Raw genomic sequence first — 20,306 nt, forward strand, 5'->3', positions numbered from 1 at the left:
TTGTGTTGTTGTTTTTTTTTGACCTTTTATTTTGAATTAAAGATGTCTGTAACTCTGAGATTAAGAAACAAGTTTGTGGCTTTTAATGTTTTCCTCATAGAATGTGATTGTTGAAAAACATGCACCGAAAGTTGCTTTCAGAAGTACAACGCTTCGTTGAATCTTAATAAATCGCAATTTTTTTCTTGGCTGTTCAAATAAATGTGTTTTTTTATTTTTCAAAGACGGCTATCAATTTTCGCTTTGTATGTATTGGGAAAGAGAACTGTCCTGCTGTATGTAACGAATTCTTGTCTCTTTTATGACATCCTTAGAGTTTATGTAATTAGCTAAACTAGTTTCGATTGCTTGACTTGTAATTTTACTATTTATTTGGTGGTTTTCAGTTAATGTTGAAATCTTACCCATAGTCATCGAGAGGAACAGCAGAGCTTATGGGCCATCCTCCAGCAGCTGCCCGCCTGACTCGGTCACGTGTGGGAGATACCACTGCGCACGCTCACCTACCACCCAGTTTGGGCATCAGAAGTATTCGGAGAGAAGAGAGTAATGAAGGTCTTATGTGTTTCTTAGACATTTTGTTCCTTTATTTTTGTATCATCGCCGCAGCTAACTTTTACATAGTACTTTGTACAAGCATAGAACTTACGGAGCTGCATAAAGCAGCAGCATGTCACCACAGTGTCGCAGGTGGCAGTTAGAAATCAGAACACTTTGGTGGTTTTCTCAAATCCACCCCGGGACACTTACCATGGCCTTAAATATGCTCAGTGCTGTGCTTTGTTTCAGAAGGATTGTAAAGACAGCCTCCTGAAGACCAAGATGTCCTCTGTGGTCCCCTGCTCAGAGATGAGCAGAGTGAGTGTCTTGTCTCCACTCCTAAGTATGGGTCAGTGCCTCGTTTTATCAAGACAATAGGACTGGGTTGCCCCTCGGGCAAGGTGGTGAACTCCTGGCTCCAACCGGACTCCAGAAAGTTGAGAAGAAAAGCACTGAATGGGGTCCTAATCAGGAGGAAAAATGAAAGACCAGAGGAAGAATGTGGCCAGTCAAAATGCACTTGACATTCTAAACTGGTATGAACCTGGAGCAGCAACTCTGCCAGCACTGGGAGCCAAACCTTCAGCAGGTGTTCACCTGGTGCCTGTGTGTCATTGCTGCAGGAGAGCAAACTGCCAGCACCCGCCCCCGGAAGACCAGGTTCACTGCCTCAGGAATATCCAGTGGATGCGGCAGGCTGCCTGGAGGTGGCGGCGTTTGCTTTGGGCCTGGGAGGTTGGATTGGATTTTGGCAAACAGGAAAGCAAGGGACAGTTGGGGGGACAGAGGAAGCCAAGATCCGAAGAGTCTCACATGACTGGGAGGAGGGGGGACTTGTAGTCACGGGTGAAAAAGAGGCTTGGTTTCTGGAATGAAGAAAACAATGGGTTCAGAGTTGTACTTTCTAATTGTTCTGGCAACACCATGGAGAATGGCAAAGCAAAAGGCAAGGTGCTGGTAGCTGCTGGGTAGGTGGTGCTACCCGCTGGTAGCAGCGTGATGTGCAGAGAAAAGGCTGTGACATGGGAGAGGTATCATGGTGGAGAACACTGATTCTGGTGACAGAGGCGAGCTCTGAGAGGGTGAAGAGCCGAGCACGTTCGCTGAAAAGACGGGAGATGAGACAGCATTTCAAGAAGAATCTTTGCAGGAGTAGTAAGTACACTTGGGATGGATCAAGAGAAACCTACGCAGGAATCACTGCAGACGCGCAAATGATGTACTGGCTTTGCCCATCGGGCTCGCAGCAGAAACGCTATTGACAGGCTTGCTGGTGCGGGACTGTCCCCTGAATGTTAGCAGGCTCGGCCTCCAAGTCTGGCTCCCCAGTGGCTGGGAAGACCAGAAGCAAAGCGTTCCCACACACCCCCTAAGTGCAGTACTGCCTCGGGCGTGACATTTCAGATGCTAGGTAGCGCACAGAGCAGTGGTTCTCAGCCCTGGCTGCGTGTTAGAACTATCCGGAAATTTTTTAAAAGCCCAGTGCTAGGGCACATCCCAAATCAACTAAACCAGGATTTCTGGGAGTAGGCCCCAGGCATCAGAGTTTGTCAGTCTCCGGTGGTTGGTTCCATTGAGCAGCCAAGGTGGAAAGCACTGCCACAGAGGGACCTTGTCATCCAGCTGAAATAGCACTGTCGGCTCCCGTCCATGGGATACAGCAATTCCCAAGAGTGCAGTTGGTCTCATTTGGCCTTCATATCTAGCTTTTTGTTTTTTGTTTTGTTTTCAGAAAAGCTTCCATGGTGCTAAGCGCTGTACAGGAGCTGTGTCATTTGCTCCATCGGAGAGGTTACAGAGCATGCCCAAAGCCACCAAATACTAAGGGTCAGAATCCAGGCCCATGTGTCCCCCACATCAGTCCCCCCACACTGAGCCTTCACTCAGTGAGCCCCACACAGGCTCCGTCACGGAAGGAGCGTGGTGAGGTATTCCAGCTGGAGATCGCGGGGCCACACATGCACCAGAAGCAGCACCGAGGGGAGAGAGGTGTGCCCTGTACATCCAGAGAAGCGGCTCGGACAGCGGTGGTGCTGGCAGGTCTGATGTCTGTAGGCCAGGCCAGCAGGCCGGCAGGCCGCAGCCTCAAGCAGGAGTTGCTGAGGTCTTAAGGCAGAATTTCTTCCCTGCAAAACCCAGTCTTTAACTCTTTCAAGAGGCGGATGAAGCCGACGCACAGCATTGGGGATAAACTTAAAGTCAGCTGATGGTAGACATTAAACAGCAACGCCTAGGTCAGTGCTTGAGGAAATAACTGGCCGTCACGTGGTTCCCTGCATCGCGGGCAGGCCTCTGAGCGTGTGTGGTAGTCGCTTGTCCTGACCGCACGGTTATTGCGAGGCAAGGGAAGTGGGCTCGGTCAGTCGTGACTGGTGGTGATGCCACATGAAATGAAGCGGTCAGTCCGTGTCTGTCCATCCACAAGTGCACCCGGGGCTATTGGAGGAAGGCGTCTGGATGGCTTTGGCCCACAGCCACGGCCCAGAGATGCCACCCGGGATCAGTGCCAGCTGCTTGCAGAGGTCCCTGAGCATCTCCTGGCTGGATGGGCCACAGTGATCCCACGGACCCGGAACTGTCAGGTACCCAGGTGCTGCTGTCCCCACCGTCAGGAGTCGTGCTGACTGGCCGGGTGGGCCTCCGGAGCCACATCTGGATGGCATCTGCCTAACAGCACCCCCAGGGGACCGTCCTCGGAAAGGGACAATTTGGGTTGAGCGTGGGCCCAGCTGGGACACCGCTGATGGCAGTGGTATCTCTGCTGTGGGTCTGAGCTGGCCCCCCCACTGCCTCACCCAGGCCCTATCCCACTGACCATTTCCCCACCCAGGGCTGTTCTCCCAGGCCATTGGACACTGGGGCCGTGATAGCCTGGTCCCCTCCCCACCACAGCCACAGGCTTTCGGCAGTCCACAGGCTCGAACGGGGGGACCTGGGGTCACCCCCCTCCTGGCCCAGGCCTGGGTACTGGCTGCCCCTCTGCATGGCAGGTTTCTCTCCCCAGGGCCACTTTACAAATGAAATGTCATTTCCCAGTCTCTCCCTAATTTGCACACAACTACCCCAATAACCACGAAAGCATCACTGTTACTGGCTTTGTCGCCTGGACACATCCCTCGTTCTGCCTGCCTGAGTGGTCCCCTGGGCTCTGGCTGCAACGTGTCCGTCCTGCCATCTGGTGCTCAGCCAGCAGAGGACGCCCTGCAGTCGGCGCCGCAGCCTGTTTTGTCACTACTATTAAAACAGCCAGGCACCTGCACATGCACAGCGCATCTCCTGTCCCGGGTGAGAGGCTGTGGGGCCCTGGCGTGGCAAGGAGAGGAGACTTGAAGAGCCAGGACCTGAAGGTGGTGCGGGAGGCAAAGGTTCCCATGCCCTTGGCCAGCAGCTGGTCCCCAGGGCAGCGAGGTAGGCTGTGCGCACCTGGACAGGCCCCGTCGTGAGCACAGGCTCCCAACACGAGCCCATCTTGCAAAACATTTAATCAGAATAAATAAGGCCCAGTGGAGGTGTCCCAGCTCTAGCCTCACTGGGACTGCAGTCTCCTCACCCTCCCCACGTCCCAGCGGGATCACTCAGAGGGGACCAGCACAGTCCCAAGGCGGCGGCGTCTGTGCCTGCAGGGCTGTGGGAACCGAGGGTGACACAGGCCAAGCTGCTGAGCAGATGCAGGAATGCTAAGCCCATCAGGCCCATCGCTGTCCTGTCAGGTGTCCCGAGCGTCTGTGAGCAGGGCCCGGGATGTCGCGTCCTCCTGGGTTCTACCAATCCTGCCAGAAAGGGAAGTCAGCGAGGACCTGCTGTGGCCTCAGGACAGCGTGTCACCCCCAGGGAGGCTGAGGAGCCCACCAGTCGTCCCTCAAACCCACTGAGTCCCGAGGCCCAGTAACCATCATGAGCTGCATTCAGGCCGCCCAGAGTCAGGGCTCCCAGAGTCAAGTGGCTGCTGGCTCCCTGGGTGCCCTCAACCTCTTGGAACGTCCCTGCCCTCTTTCCCCACCTTTCCTATTCCTCAGGCGTGTGGGGTGTTTGGGGGAGGGAGGACAATGGTTAAGTTGAAAGGATGTCCTGTGGGGGCAGGGCTGGGTCTCATGGCCTCTCTCCCTGTCCTCTCTGCCACTCCCCTTTCTGTATACGTCTGGGGCCAACCTGGCTGGCCCTTCTCATCTCCCTGCCCTCCGTCCACCCACCCACCCCCACCCCCGTTCTCCCCATGGGGTGATCGTCCCCACATGCTGAGTCAGTCTTGGTTGCCCCTGGTCTTTAGGAAGCAGCCCCACTTCTTGCCCTTCACAGGGAAAAGTGAAGAGCTGGATGGAGGCCAGAAGGAACACCGGGGCTTCGGCCTGCCCCCAGGTGTGTGGGGGGGAGGTTCCTGCGTGTCCGGCTGTCCAGGCAGCAGGAAGACGTCTGAACTCATCTCCCTTTCCCTGGCACCCAAGTAACAGGTGAAGGGCAAGAAGTGGGGCTGCTTCCTGCAGACCAGGGGCAACCAAGACTGACTCAGCATGTGGGGACGGTCACCCCATGGGGAGAATGGGGGGGGGCGGGGGGCGGAGGACAGGGAGATGAGAAGGGCCAGCCAGGTTGGCCCCAGACTTATACAGAAAGGGGAGTGGCAGAGAGGACAGGGGGAGAGGCCATGAGACCCAGCCCTGCCCCCACAGGACATCCTTTCAACTTAACCATTATCCTCCCTCCCCCAAACACCCCACACGCCTGAGGAATAGGAAAGGTGGGGAAAGAGGGCAGGGACGTTCCAATAGGTTGTGGGCACCCAGGGAGCCAGCAGCCACTTGTCTCCCACCCCCAACTCCACACAATATCCTCTTACGCCACCGAGCAGCCCCACCCCCTCCAAGGCCCCTCACCTGCTCTTCTCCTTCCTCTCATAGACAGAGTGAAGCTTGTTGATTAAGAAGATTTTGTCTTCCCCCTCCTAGAAACACCAGAGCAAACAAAGGGTAAGAGAAAAATTATCCATCTGTCTGTCCGTCCAGAACTGCCCTGTTCCAGACTGCACTTGGGGGAGCTCACAAGGAGTATTCAACGTCACAAGCACAAAAAGTTTAAACAGGAGGGAAAGGGGCACCCAACAGGGACAAGGAAAAGCCTGGAGCCAGGCAGTGGGCATATAATGGCTCTGTGCTTCCTAGCAGCCAAGGTGAAAAGGGAAATGTGACCAGTCACGCAGCGAGGGTCCCAGAGCCAGCCTGACCATTGAAAACTGCCCCCGCCACTTACTAACTGCCTTGGGCAAATTACCTCCTCTCTAACCTCAGTCATCATGCATAGAAGGGGGATAAGAGCATCTGTGTCACGGAGCAGGCTGGGCCCCCTCTCGGGGGGCGCTGGGCAGCTCGGGCTTAGGTCTTTCCAGGACCAGCTTCCGTCCAGTGGAGGCCCCGGCTTCCAGGCCCACCCTGCCTCTCCCTCGTTTATGACAAACTGCAATATGCTTGGTAAAACTTTTAAATCTCAACCCGCTTTTACCCTTCCTCCACTGTTCGCAATAGGAGGGCACTGAACAGGGTCTAAGTTCCAACCTGCATCCCCAGGAGGTCCAAAAGCCACTTCCAGTGTCTCAAAAATCCTCACAGAGACTGTCTGCAGCCATGCAGGGCCACACACCCTAAAATGCTGCATTTCTCCACTGGGGCCCTCGTCCCATTTGCAGCCGGGCTGCCTGGATACCTCATGTCCACATGTCCACTTAACACAAGCTACACATATTAATTTGTAATTTGTTTGGCAAACAAATCCTTTCAACAGCCCAGATCTGAGGGGAGAGGAGGTGTGGAGGGGCTTTCGGGGTGAGCTAGTGGGTGGCTTCCCAGAGGGTGCGGCTGAGAGCACTCACGTTGCTGATCTGCTCCTTGAGGAGGCAGATGACCTTCCGCTGACCCTTCACCACCTGGATGTTGAGGTAGATCATGGCCCTGCCGGAGATGGGCGAGATGGGCGGTCAGGCTGGCCCGCCAGAGCGGGGGAGGGGAGGGCGGCCGGGGCCCCGCCCACCCCACACTCACAGCAGCAGGGCTGACACCAGGTAGATGGGGAAGGTGTTTTCCACCAGGTTCCGGTGGATCCAGGGCAGCCAGGAGACCCTGGGGCCCGCCTTCTCCAGGCGGCGCACCCACACCTTGCCTGCCTCATACATGGTGTCCAGGGTCCGGAAGGGGCCACAGAGGCTCGAGGGCTTCACCCTGCAGGCAAAGGCAACCTCCACATCACCCCAAACCTCGGCCACCAGCCACAGCCCCCCAGTCCCCTCCTGGGGTGACTGCACCCCACCCCCAGAGGCCAGCGCCCACTCACTGCCAGATGGCGTAGCAGAGGAAGATGGCTGCGCCCAGGAAGGAGGGGAAGCAGAGCAGCGAAATGAAGATGGTGCTCATGTGGGAAGCCAGCCACGGCCTGCGGGGTGCCTGGCAGTTGGCCATCAGGCTCATCTGGGGACAAACATCGTGCTCTGCCACTGCCCTGCCACACCCCCCCTCCCCCAGGCCTGATGGGGGCCTCCATGACGAAAGAGCCCCAGGACAGGATGGGGCTCCCCACCCCACAGGACAGGGGCAGCCCCGCAAGGGGTAGACAGAGTCAGCCAGGCCAGCCCACTGGATCACAGGGAGAAGACGGCACACGGCAAAGGGTGGGCTGGCTTGTCCGGGGCCACTCGTGTGTGGGAGGGTTGGTACTACAGCCACTGCCACGGACAGGTCTCTGCTGCGCCAGGCACTACGCCCAGCGCTTTGTAAACCTCATCTCCGGCAGCCCCCGCTTGGGCACTGTCCCCGTTGTAGAGATGAGCAAATGGAAGGCTGGAGGAGAAGAGCCTGGTTCTCTCCCGAGCATCCTTGACAGGACAGAGGACCAGGGTCGCTTGCCACAGCCAGAGGACCAGAGGCTGAGCTTCTCCCAACTCCCTGGCCCTAAGCTCCACACACAGGCACCCAGCAATGACCAAGGACCCGCCAGGGTGCTGCCCAGCCTGCCATAGGCAGTGATGCCGGGGGAAGGGGGCCAGCTGGTTCCCTGGGGTCATGAGGCTGACCCCAGAGGGTGGCCCTGACTGCCAGCCCCACAGCCCTGGAGTCAGGGGGAAGTTCCCAAGTCCCAGGGCTCCGTGTCTGCCAGCCAAGCAGCCCGCCCTGGCTGCCCACACTCCAGGGCCCCACAGCCCTCCTGGGGCCCGGCTGGCACCTTTACCTTCTTGACGTAGAAGAGCAGCACCAGCTTGATGATCTGCATGGCGGGGAGGAGGGGCGAGAAGAGGACCCCCAGCCTAAAGAGGGGTACAGAGGAGGGGGCTGCAGTCCGGAGGCTGGGTCGTGACCCCTGCGCTGCTCGCCAAGGCCAGAACGGCCACCCAGTCCTGGCTTGGGGTTGGAACAGCTGCCCCGTGCCCTCCCCTCCACACCCCAAGGCCAGGCTGGCTTTGGGACCCTGGGAAGGGTGCAGCAAGAGTGGGCGCAGCCTGGGCAGGGGTCGGGGCCCATGTCACTTCAGGATCCCAACGGCCCCAAGGGGTCAAGGAGCTCAGCCCTCCCCCAGGCGGGGCAGTCGGGGACATGGGGAAGAGGCTCACCAGGTTAGGGTCTGCCCATAAATCAGCTCCAGAACATTCCGGGCAATGTCAAACTCAGGCTTCCCCCTCCTGAGCTTCTCAGAGATGAGCCTGGGGCAGAGGAGCTTAGCTCAGGGTCCCTCAGACTAGGGAGGGCCATGCCAGAGACCAACCCTCAGGAGGCAGGCACCTGCACGTGGCTCACGTCCCTGCCCCGCCCACTGCACCTCAGGCGCCCAGGGGAGATGGCAGCCTGGGGTCCCCGCCCTGAAGGGCTCCAGGCTCCAGCTGGCTTCCTCTCAATCCTGTTTTTCCAAGTACGTACAGACACACCCCGGTGTAAACACGCACAACTGCCATCATACATTTTACTGTTTTAAAATCCATATTATTATGAAATTCATATGTTCTCAAAGAAAACACAAAAAGAAGGGACTACAAACCTGGCCCCCGCAGTGGGCCATCTGTAGCACTGAGAAAATGTCCCTCTGCTTGCTTTCTTCCTGCCCTTTTCCTCTTTGTTCAAGACTGAGATTCTACTGTACGTATCTCAGTGAAACCTCTTTTCCTCTCCAACCTAAAAACAGGTTACATCCTGTCTCCTCTTTTTCTGTTTAACGATCTTTTTTTACAAAAGCTGTCGTGGGTGGAGATTTATGGCCTGATCTGGGAGGTTCGAGGTCCCAGGTGGCCCCACCTGCCACGCAGGTGAGGATGCTCTGAGCCCTTCTGAGGGTGGGAACCCAGGAGCCCGGAGGCGAGGGCAGACTCCCCCCGCGCTCACGGAGGGTCTCACCTCCACACCAGCTCCCCAAAGAGCGTGTCCAGCAGCGTGAAGATGAAGTCCATCACCATGAACCGGTATAGCTCCTGTCCCACGAAGTTCTCCCAGCACTGAAACAGACAGGGTCTCAGCCCGGGGCCCCACCCACCTGGGGGCCTCCAACCTGCCTGTGCACCAGGTAAGTCAGGTGAGGCTGGCATGTGGGGCTGCTGTGAGGGGCCACCCCTGCACCGCCATCCCTGAGGGGACCAGGGCAGCCCCTCACGCTTCCCCCTGCCCCGTATAGGCCCACCCTCACCTGGTCCTTTACGACGCCCACTCTGCGGCCCAGCCAGTGGTAGCAAAGAATCCCCAAGATGACCATCTTGAGGATGAGGTTCCTGTGAGGGTGGGGGGCACAGAGACTGAGGGAGGGGTGCCTGGGGGGACAGAAGTTGCACCCCAGGAAGCCCCCACCTGCCCCGCACAGCCACACACCTGCAGATGGCCACGTATACCTCCAGCACAGGGGAGTCGTGCCGCTCCAGGGCGGCCAGGCCACGGTACAGATAGGGGGCCACCAGGTTGAGGAGGCAGACCACCAGGGGCAGGGCCAGCAGCGCCCACTCCCTTTCAGTGGACACGGGACTCTGCTAGGGAGAGGAAGGGACAGGGGTAGCAGTCATCATAGACACCCCATCCACAGGGCCGGGTCCACTGATGGGCCCTGGAGGTGGGGGAACTGTGGGGTGAGGGGTCCCAGGGAGGAAGGAGGGGGGGAGCTGGCTGGCAGTACCTCCCTCTTGCAAGATACATCCACCCCAGGCCTCAAGTTCAAACCACACAGGAAGGGGCGGGGCGCTGGATGAGGGCACAGGTGTCAGAAAAAGAAAAGGGAAATGAGAAAACAAGAAAATAGGGGAGAGCATGAGACACATGGAGGGGGAGACAAAGAAGGAAGCCTGAGGGAGGCAGGAGCAGGAACTCAGGACCCTGCCTCCCAGGCCTGAGCACCGGGGGCAGGCACCACGGCTGACTTCAGGCTGGCCAGATGCCTGCTCACTGGCGACCCATTCTAATTAAGCGGGAGTCTGCCCCCAAGTCCAGAGCCCCCAGGGCTGCCCACCCAGGCCCCTCACCTTGATCATGAACTCAGAGAAGGTGTAGATGGCCAACGTGCACCCCAGTGTCACCGCCAGGCACAGCAGCCACACGAGCCCGAGCACAGCCACCTGCCGCATCTGCCCACACACACTCGAGGGGGCCCGTCGCAGCCGCCACTCGGCCAGCAGCTCCTGCAAGGGCAGCGCATCATCACTCACCCCACAGCAAAGCCATGCAGAGACCCACGGACACACGCACAGGGACACACAGACACAGGGAGGCTCGGGGAGACCAAGGGGTCCCTTCCCACGCCCCACCCCCCACAGCACTGCCTGTCCTTCCGCCAGCTCTGGAGCCCCGTCTCCAGGCACAAACAGAGCACAGCACTTGGACCCAAGGCCGTGCCCGACGCTAAATCTCCACCAGCTCCCAGGTGTGTCGGCCTGCCCCTACCCGGGTTCAGGCTGCACCCCGAGGCCAAGCCCAACCTCTCCCACCGCCCCTGGATGCTGAGCCATCCTTCGGACCAGGACCCATGAGGCAACCCCTCACAGGGGGCAACCCCTTAAGAGCTCCCTGAGGGCAATGAAGGCCCATTAGCCCAACAAAAGCTGTGAGCTCCTGACAAATCCTGCAACACAAAACGCCAGAAAGGCAGAGAGCTCCCAGGAGGCCCAGCTCTCTCACCCTGTGGCCTCGGGAAAGGAACTGAAGCTCGGAGCCTCAACTTCCCCACTTGTAGCATGGGGAGATAACAGTCCTCAGCCTGGGCTAGCTACTGTGGCGAGCCAGGAGCATGTGCCAGCTGGGGCCCCTGAGCCCTCTTCCCACTGGGGACCAGAGGACACAGGGGCTCCTGGAGAGGCCTCAAGAACAAACGTACCCCTCTCCCACTGGAAGGCCAGCGCCCAGTGCTCCAGCCCGGGGTGGAGGTTGGGGTGCATGGACAGAGTCCCCACTGGACAGAGGACAGACTGCCATCAAAGGGCCCCCTGAGCAGCACGCCTACTGAAGCCCACTGTGAGCAGACTTTTCTTTCACACGGCTCCTGCACATTAATACTCGCCAGCAGACAAGAGGCAGCCCCAAAGGAGGGAAGACAGAACCAGGACAATTCGCCTGTTAACTGGGTCTCTGAACCGGGGAAGCACCTGCCAGGTCACTGCTGACAGGACAAGACCTCCAACCTCACGTCTGGCTCACAGGCAGCACAGCTCTGGCTGTTTGGTCCCAAGGGGACCCCAGGCTGGGTAGGTGGGTGCCGAGTAGGCCCACCTGGTGTCCTGGGGACTCATGGTCGGGATACCAGCCCAGGCTCTCGGGGCAGCTCACCTTGAGCCGGGTTCGGATGTTGTCATGCTGAAGGCGGGAAGCCCATTTCTGAGTCACCTTGTGGTCCCAGGAGCAGAAGACAGTGATGGCATGGGCCCCCAATGTGCTGCCCACCCGGTAGCTCTCCCCAAAGGAATGGGACATGCTGTAATGAACAGAGCCAGGCAGGGGGTGACAAGGGCTAAGGGCTCAGGGGCAGGGAGAAGACAGGACACTCCCTGCCACCGAAACCCACTGCCCTCTTAGAGGAGCCCTCCTGGCGCTGGGCCAGCCCCCCGCGACTCCCCCGGCCCCTCCTCCCCCCCAGCTCTCAGCCCCCTGGTGTGACCTCTGGCCACTCTGCAACAGCCCTGTCCAATACAGTGCTCACGAGGGGCTAGAAGAGGGCTCTGGCTCCGTTCCCCACTGACATGGCCTGCTGCCTCCCACCCAGACGAGTCAGGGCCTTTGCACTGCCTCTCCCAGTAACTAAAAAACACCTTCCCCTCCCTCTTCCCTGCCCATTCTTATTTAACTTCTACCTCTGGGGCAAGGCCTATGTCCCCTAGGAAGCTAGCCTGACTCTTCCCCCAGTGCCCGGTAGTACCTGGACAAACACCCAGGGCTGCTGGATTTTCCCAGCCTCCTCGCTGGTCTGTCTTCTGCCCTACACAGTGAGCTCCTCATCTACCTTCCTGCCCTGAACCCAGCACAGCCAATGTTTGTAGGGTGGGTGTGTGGAAAGAAGAAAGTGTGGGAGGGAGGGAGGAGGGAGAAGGGAGGCAGGGAGGGAGGGAAAGAGAGAAGGAGGAGGAAGGAAGGAGGGGAGGAAGGAAGGATCTGTGGATAGATGGTTGAATAGATGGTGGATGGATAAATGAAGAGGTAGCTGGATGAATGGGTGGATGGATTGACGGATGGATGGATGGATGGACCAATGGTGCTCAGACTCAGGGTCACATGTACATTACCTGTACACCAGGGTGATGCAGGTAACAAAGAAGGCTACGCCCACAGTGAAAAGGTAGGCCAGGGGCATGTTGTAGGGCAGGCTGCCGGCCTCCGGGGTGCACTGGCCACCGTCCAGCGGAGCGGCACACAGCTGGGTCAGTGTGGCATTGCTATAGTAGCCATAGTACATAACGGTGTCGGTGAAGCGGCCCTGCGGGGACGAGGCCCAGCCGAGTCAGGGACTCCCCTCCCCACACCTCAGGCTTTGAGAGACAGAGGGAGGGCACCCGTGGAGGAGGGTGATTTGAAAGGCAGAGAGGGGCCGGGCCAGGACAGCATAAGAGTAGACAAAGCGCCTCGGCCACCCTGGGGCTTCCAGGCCTCGCAGACATCAGGACCCCAAGGAGAGCTGCCTGCGGCCCCCCTGGAGTCACAGCACAGGGCAGGAGTGAGGTTCTTCCCAGGGCGGCCCACCCCACCGATGCCCCTGCCCCCCCCCCCAAGCCCTCACCGCGCCTGTGAGGAGCTCCAGGCCAGTGAAGGCGGGCACAGAGCCCAGGGGCGCGGGCGGAAAGGCAGCCTGCACACCCACGATGAAGGCCAGCAGGGGCAACAGCAGGAGCGCATTGAAAGCCAGCAGGGTCTTGAGGAAGAGGAAGTAGGAGAGGACGCTGGAGCCGAACTGGCCCCCAATCCGCTTCAGGGCGTAGCGCCAAGGCGTCAGGACGTGCAGCACCGAGAGCAGCCCCAGCCCCAGGTCATGCAAGGCCTGTGGGGACAGAGACAGGAAGGTCCTGTGGGCGGGGCCCCCATGGAGGGTCCCCGGGCCAAGAGCCCAGGAGCCCGGCATGGAGGTGCGGGGCCCAGGGCAGGACACTGCTAGGGGAGGGGGGCCATTCACAGCACCAAACCTGGGCTGAAGGCTAGGGGACCCCACGCGCAGGACGGCAGAGGAAGGAAGGGTGGCGACCCCAGCCCCATCCCAAATGGGAGCCCAAAAGCAGAGCCCAGCCCAGAAGGCTCCTACCAGGACACAGGCATATCGGACACGGTTACAGCAGGACAGGAGCCCACGACGGCCATGCCGGCCTCTCGGGGTCCGGGTCTCCTCTCTGCACGCAGAGGCAGCGTCAGGGCTGGGCCAGGGAGGGCCCAGCTCCCTCCTGGGACCACCCACTGCAGGTTCAGCGCCCTCTTGCCCACCACCCGGCCCAGGAGGGAGTGGGTCTCGGGGCCGCCCGGGCTGGGGGCACTCACCGCAGGCAGCGTTTCTCAGCCAGGCTAAGTGGCATCCCCCGGAGCATGTGGTCCCGCTGGGCCACTCTCAGGCCCTGGAGCTCCTTGACCAGGAGGACCCGCTTCTCTGAAGGAGAATGAGGGAGCCCCGTGAGCTCCCGGCAGCATCCCTCCTTCCAGCCACTGTGACCAGGACCCTGGACACCACCATGACTTCGGACGGGCCTGCCTGCTGCCCCCCACCAACACAGGCTTCTGCCTGCCCTGCCAGGTCCAGATGGCTCCTCTCTGCCCGGCCATCGAAGACAGACCCGCCCTGCCTGCCTATCTCACAGCCCCACAGCCGTCCTCTCATACCTCCACCTGGAGCCCACCTCCATTAGGTTGCAGCGCCCTCCCAGTTCCACCTCCTAGACCCACACTCTCCTCCTGCGCCCCCACGAGCACCTTGCTCTGACCCCTAAATGACCTGCTCAGCAGCAGTGGGGTCCCAATCCCCCCACTTCCCACTATGCCCGCCCTCATGGGGTGAGTGAGGAAGGGCAGGATGTGGAGAATCTGGTAAGAACCAGGGTGCTCACCCTCTTTACCTCCTTTCGCCTTCACAACCCCCGTGAGGGGGGGAGAGCTACTTCAGCCCAATTTTACAGATAAGAAATGACACCCAGAAAGCGAACACCTGGCCTGGTTTACAGAGCAAAACCGGGACGTTCACCCTGACCCCAGAGCCCACACCGCCCTGCACTATTCCATCACCCACCAGGTGAGGGCCCTGGGTAAACCCAGGGAGGAAACAGAGGTAGGGCCCCAAGAAAGTACCCAAGACCTGAGGAGGTCAGAGTCCAAAAGGCACAGCCAGGAGGGATGTGTCAGGGACGGCCTGAGCCAGCCTATGAGACCGGGCCTGTTCCCGCCTTTGATCGTGCTCCCTGTTCCCCAGCCTGTCCACATGCTTCCATGCTGCGCAGACAAGCCAGGGACGCTCCCACCTCAGGGCCTTTGCACATGCCCCCTCTGCTCTGGTGTCACTTCCTCCAGGAAGCCTCTCTGGGTCCCTCTAAGCTAAACAGTTCCATAATGGTCTCCCACCTTCCCTTGGTTGCCCTTATCTGAGTTTAATCATCTGCTTCTCCATTCGTTCTCCTCTGTTTCAGTGGGCAGACAATAAGCTGCATACGTACCAGAATGGACTGGCTTTCCAAAGCTGAGACCAGCGTCTGCAACACTGAAAGTACTCAATAGACATGGAGTGCGTGAACACCTGCCTGCCAAGCCGAACCCTTCGCAGCCGAAAGGGCCCCCCACTTCTCTGCCCCAGGGGCAGATACCCCAAGACACTCCCCCTCCTGCAAAGGGACCTCACATCTGAGGGCCTTCAGGCAGCCTGCTAGGGGAGGGGTCCTTAGGTGTGCTGCACCCCAGCCCTCGCCCTGGCCAGCCTGCCCTGCTCCCCACCAAGGTGTGGCCCCCCAGATACTCACCCTCCTCCTCAAGGGCCGTGGAGTCCAGCTCCAGGTCGTACAGGCGGAGGCTGGGCCGGGCCGAGCGCCCCAGGTGCCCGAGCTGAGGCCGGCTGGTTCTGCGGCGTAGCTTTACCGTGCGGTTGTAGTACTGGGAGATGATGGCACCTCGGCTGCGGCCTGTGGGGCACCGGCCAGGGGGCACTGGTCAGGGGGCACCGGCCAGGGGGCACCGGTCAGAGAGCACCGGCCAGGGGGCACCGGCCAGGGGGCACCGGCCAGGGGGCACCGGTCAGGGGGCACCGGCCAGGGGGCACCGGCCAGGGGGCACCGGTCAGGGGGCACCGGCCAGGGGGCACCGGCCAGGGGGCACCGGCCAGCGTAGGCCAGGCCTCAACTCCCCACCCTCACAGGAAGGCAGCGGCTGCCCCTCCCCTTCTCAGGACCCAGGCACATCCCTTTAGAAGAGACGTCAGGCACCACTAGGCTTCCAAGGGCCTATTTTTATCCCTGTGATGACCCTGGAGTCGTATTTAGAACTCAGCCGGGCTGCATGGGTCTGTACTGGGCCTCCAAGTAGCAGACGGGGTGGGGCAGGAGCTGAAAGGGCCTGGCTTTGAGGGACACAGATCTGCCCGGAAATCCCAGCCCAGGGACCGGGGTCAAAGCCGGGGCTGAAGGCCCGGGGTCCCACTCACCAATGGTGCGACTGGGCATGCTGGCCAAGATTCGGAGCGTGGCCGTGCTGTGGGCCAGGGTCCCCTCGGGTCCCAGGAGGGCCTGGTAGTCACTGCCTGCAAAGTGGAAAGACTTGCCTGGGGGTCCTGGAGACACGGGGCCAGCGATCTCCCCCACCGCTCCCCCTCCCAGGCCTGTAGACTGCTGGGAGGGACGTCCTGAGAGGTTGAGGGGTTCAGGACCCTGCCCACACTGTCCCACCACCTGGGCCTGGGCCAGGCAGGCTCACCTGAGGCCCCCAATTCCAGCTGCTGCAGCTCCAGCCCCTCCTCAGCCGCCCACAGGCTCTGCTCCTGGATGAGCTGGTGGAAGGAGTCATGCATTTCGCTCTCATCATAGGGGCTGGGCTCCGGGCTGCTGGGAGAGAAATGGGGGACAGGAGTCCAGGCTGTGGCTGACCCACTCCTCGCCCCAGCAGCCTGCCCTTTCCATAAGGCCATGATCCAGATGGCCTCTCCCTGGGGGTGATACATCCCAGCCTTCCAACCCGCCCCCGCCCCAGAGCACTTACTCCTGGTCCTCTGGGGTCTCGGGGACATTGAGGACAAAGGCCATCGACCGGGCCATGTCTGCTGCCACGCCCAGCCAGTCTGCAGACCTAGAGCAGCTCAGAGCCTGGGCACACGCAGCTTCGAAGCGTCCCGCTGCCCATCTGATGAGACAGGGAGCGTTGCACCAAAGCTGGCCTTCAGTGCCTGGCTCTCAGCCAAACCCCTGCTCCCCAGGGACCATGGGAGGTGCCACTCATAGCTCAGGCCGCCTGAGCCCCCACCCTGCCCCCAGCCACAGCCAAACACGTGGTCAGGTGAGTGGCCCCAAATAAACCTCATGCCAAGATGGACTGAGGGGCAGCCCCTTTCAGTGCCCAGGAGAAGAGGAGAGGGAGAGAGGAAGGAAGGGAGTGGGCTCGGGGCAGTTCCCATCGGTTTGCTCAGTGGTGCCAGTCCCTGGGAAATAGGGAAGGGGCGGGGTGCTGTGGACACAGCCCTCCATCCCTAGGGTTCTGCCTCAGAGACACTGCCCTCTTGGTGAGAGAGGTCAGGGCAGCTCTGGGACCTTTCCTGTGCCCGCCCTGTAACCCCCCCACAGCACTTCCTCACAGGAAATCCCCACCCTGGGGCCTCCTTTAGCTGTGTCCCCACCCAGATCGCCTCAACACACACACACACACACACACACACACACACACACACACACACACACAGCGGTTACTACACACCCAGTACTGCAAGGTCGACAGTTCTCAGGAGACTGATTCTACATTCCATCACTCAGGGTGGGCAGGCCAGGGCAGCTGACTGGGGGGAGGCGGCTGGGCATTAAACAGGCCGCCTTTGTCCAGCCTTTGTCTGGGCAGAGGGCTCTGCCGTCACCCAGGACAACTGGAACCAGGGCGGCCTTGTCTGTGCTCTTCACCCCGTGGGAGTGGGGCGTGCATAGCAAGCTCCCAGCCACCAGCTGACTCCTGTAGGACTCTGCCCTCTCTATCTGCCCTGTCCCCTGTCCTCCCTCCCCTGCAACCCCCCCCCCCAGGGAAATCAGCACTCAGGAAAGTTGGCTCAGTTCTAGGGGGCTTCCTTGGGCGAGGGTGGGGTGCAGAGCAGGCCCTGCTAGGACTATGCCCAGACAAGGTCCTCACTTAGGGGCATCCAGGATGTCCAGTTTCTGAGGCCAGGCCCATGCGATCCAAGCCCTTCCCCTTTCGTTCAGCGGAAACAGTGTGGGAAAACCAGCGGAGAGATGGGTCAGAGGCGGTTCTGCCCCTCAGCCTGAACCTGGGAAGTCACTGGAGTTGGGGCTGACTGTGCGCTCCCCAATCCACTTCCTAGCGCTGGAATCCCTTCAGACAGACCCACCCATGCCCAGATCCACAGGTCTCCCAGCACACCCTTTCACCAAACAGGGAGGCAGGTGGGCATGTGGAGGTGAGGAGTAGAAAGCTAGTGCAAGGTGCTCATAGGTTAGACCTGGGATCCAGGCTTCCTTCCCGGGGGATGGAGGCTCGCTTGGGCCCACCTGGGCACTGGCACCTGGGAACTGCCAGGACTTACTTCCAGCTAATACCTGGCGCCCTGGCATTTTACCCCAGGCCAGAGCAGGTCCAGTGAGTTTCTGGGGTGCACCATTCCTGAGCCCTGAGCCAGGTGGGGAGGAGCAGGGTGGAGCCCTTTCCAGGAACCTCAACCCAGCCGGAAGCAAGTCCAGTCCTCAGGGAGCCGCTGCTGCCCAGGAAGAGCTGCAGCCCGGCCTTCGCCCAGGGGTGGCGGCTACTCGGGGAGCCCCTGGTCCCCCCACTGGCCCGTCTCCCACTACCCCATTTGCAGTCAGTTGTACTGGCCTGAGCAACCCAGCCTCCCCAGGCCCTTCCATTCCAGTCAGGGCATACACCGCTGCCCTCGACTGGGTGCCCCGGGGGCCAGCTGGAGTGGGCTGAGGGCACCAGTTCTCCTGGCCCCACCTGTCCTGAGAGGGTCACACCCCGGGACGCCCAGAACACGGGGAGGGAACTTACTGCCCAGTGGCCCAAGGGGCCCAGAGGAATTTGGAGGGGTGGAGCTGCCGGGCTGCATAGGAATTGCTGGGGCCGAGGACGAGGGCGCCGCCCCAAGCCCCAGGCCTGCAGCCCCGCCTAGAACAACACCCGATCCCTCTGCTTACCTGGGAGGTGCCGGGGAGGAGGGGCCCTGCACACCCTGGAGCGGCTCACCTGTCCCAGGAAGAGGCCCCCCGGAACTGTGGTCTGGGCTCCACCACCTGGGGGAGGGACCTCGGGGTCAGAGGGAGGTGGCAACCTGTGACTGTTGCTTGCCTGGCGGGGCCAGAGGGAACTGTACCGCCCAGCCCAGCCCACGTGGTGGCAGACCTCAGGTATCACGTGACCCGACTTGGCCCTAGGGCGCGCCTCACCCCTGCTTCCAGCTCCCTCACGACTGTGCCCTCTCCCTGCCAACTTCGACCCCTCCTCGCATCCCAAGGCCCCAAGTGTTTAGATCTATTCTAATCTCTGGGTGAAGCCCCCAGTTTCTATGGGACTCAGTTTCCCCAAATTTCAAAAGGGTTAGTAATCGCAGGCCCTCCCACTTCCGAGGGAGATGATCATAACACAGTGCTGCAAAGCCCCAGTGATACAGAGCCTTGCAACACCGATTAGGTAAACCCTTCCCCCAGCAGAACTGCCTATTGACAAACCCCTGGCTGGCTGGTGAACTTGGGTTATCTCCCACTTAACATCTCGCGTGGCTTCTGCTGTCACTCAGGCACTTCCTGTGTGCTAGGTGGGGAGGAGGGGCAGGGAGGAGGAGGCTGTCCCCATTTGTTTTCTGTTATTCCCCACAAGACAGGGAGGTGGGCATGGACATCCCCAGTTCACAGATGAGAAAACTGGGGCTGAGAGGTTAACAGGCCTCCTGTGAGTGTGGTCCACCTGGGCACTCTGCTGAGAAGCCTGACTTTGAGAAAGACTGGCAGAAGGTCAGAGGAGAGGCTGTTGTGAATTTGAGAAAATGGGCGGGATTTGGTCAGTGGTGGGGGTACATTCCTGGTCAGGAGAAGCCTTAAGAGACAGGCCGGGTGAAAGTGAGCTGGAAGGTGGAAAGGAAGGAAAGACACCCCCCTCCCCACCCCATGGAGGGGAAAACAGGTGGGCAAAGCCAGGATGCCCAAATGAAGACAAGTGATGAAATTCGATGATAAAAAGCCCTGGAACTGAGGTTGGACACAAAGGGCAGGCCGAGGGTGGGGGTTATTTTGCAACGATCAGTGTAGTCTTCAGGTGGGTAGTCTCAGGCTGGATGTTGGCACAAGGCACCTCAGCCTAGAAACCCAGACGTTGCCTCTCCTCCCACTGCTCCCTGCCTCCCTGCACACCCATGCTCCAGCCTCTTCACCTGACCTCAGGCCCAACTTGAAGGTCACCTCCTCTGGGGAGCCTCCCTGGATTGAGGCCCGCTGGAGCACTTGCCAAGTACACTGCCAGACCTGTCCCCACTCCCCCAACTCTCTGTGCCTACTGTGTGCCCAGCTCCAGCCCCTAGCTTGGGGCCTGGCATAGAGGAGGGACTTGGAAAACCAGAAGGGGAGCCAGGCAGGGAGGCAGAAAAGCCACTGGAGCTCAGCTACTAGAGGACCCGGCCCTCAAGGAGGTGATGGAGGCCTCCCAGGGGGTCCCAGGAGAAATGGCCAAGAGGGGGCGTGAGTCGAATCCACCCTGAGTGCTTAGTATGGGCCACCTGTTAGGCCTGGGTGCCAGTGATACGGGCGGGAGGGTAAGAAATAACTCAGCCCGACGTGATGGGGTCCACCCGTTAAGTCACTATCGGGCCCTCCAAGCCGAGCCGGGGCCACCGGCCACCGGCAGATAAGGGGCCGGGCCCCGCGCCCCCGAGGCCGGAAAGGAGCGGGCCTGGGTGAGCGCGCGCTCACGGCCTCCCACCCCGAGCGCGGAGCCGCCGCCGTGGGGCCCCGTGGGGCCGGGACGCGGCAGCACAGGAGCCGCGGCCGGGCGGGAGCGGCCAGCCCGAGCCCCACACGCCCCCCCGACCCCCGCCCCGGTCCGGGTCCGGGAGGCCCAGCTCCCCCGCCTCACCTGCCCGCTGTGCCCGCGCGCAGGAAGCGCCGGCCCGGGCCCACGGCGGAG

The 20,306-nt window shown here is 60.5% G+C and overlaps 1 protein-coding gene across 2 annotated transcripts; it reads right to left on the minus strand.

Moving 5' to 3' along the window:
- Positions 1 to 560: 560 nt before the first annotated feature.
- Positions 561 to 20,285, minus strand: TMC6 (transmembrane channel like 6). 2 transcript variants are annotated; one of them, XM_081029938.1, is made up of 22 exons: positions 20,256 to 20,285; positions 18,329 to 18,424; positions 16,182 to 16,322; positions 15,900 to 16,027; positions 15,631 to 15,726; positions 14,954 to 15,112; positions 13,494 to 13,599; positions 13,264 to 13,348; positions 12,748 to 13,005; positions 12,257 to 12,447; positions 11,307 to 11,451; positions 10,010 to 10,165; positions 9,369 to 9,520; positions 9,190 to 9,271; positions 8,904 to 9,001; positions 8,129 to 8,218; positions 7,750 to 7,825; positions 6,859 to 6,992; positions 6,570 to 6,746; positions 6,401 to 6,479; positions 5,412 to 5,479; positions 561 to 4,310 (listed from the first exon to the last, which is right to left on the minus strand). In XM_081029938.1, the coding sequence occupies exons 3-22, from the start codon at positions 16,235 to 16,237 to the stop codon at positions 4,247 to 4,249; spliced, it is 2,400 nt and encodes a 799-aa protein (XP_080886064.1). In that variant the 5' UTR covers positions 16,238 to 16,322; positions 18,329 to 18,424; positions 20,256 to 20,285; the 3' UTR covers positions 561 to 4,246. The 2 variants fall into 2 exon arrangements, with proteins under 2 accessions (XP_080886064.1, XP_080886065.1); XM_081029939.1 differs by lacking the exons at positions 18,329 to 18,424; positions 20,256 to 20,285 and having other exon boundaries at positions 9,369 to 9,523; positions 15,900 to 16,024; positions 16,182 to 16,316.
- Between the last annotated feature and the right edge of the window lie 21 nt (positions 20,286 to 20,306).

The sequence above is a fragment of the Rhinolophus hipposideros genome (genome assembly GCF_964194185.1).
Source record: "Rhinolophus hipposideros genome assembly, chromosome: 20".
Taxonomy (NCBI): Eukaryota; Metazoa; Chordata; class Mammalia; order Chiroptera; family Rhinolophidae; genus Rhinolophus; species Rhinolophus hipposideros.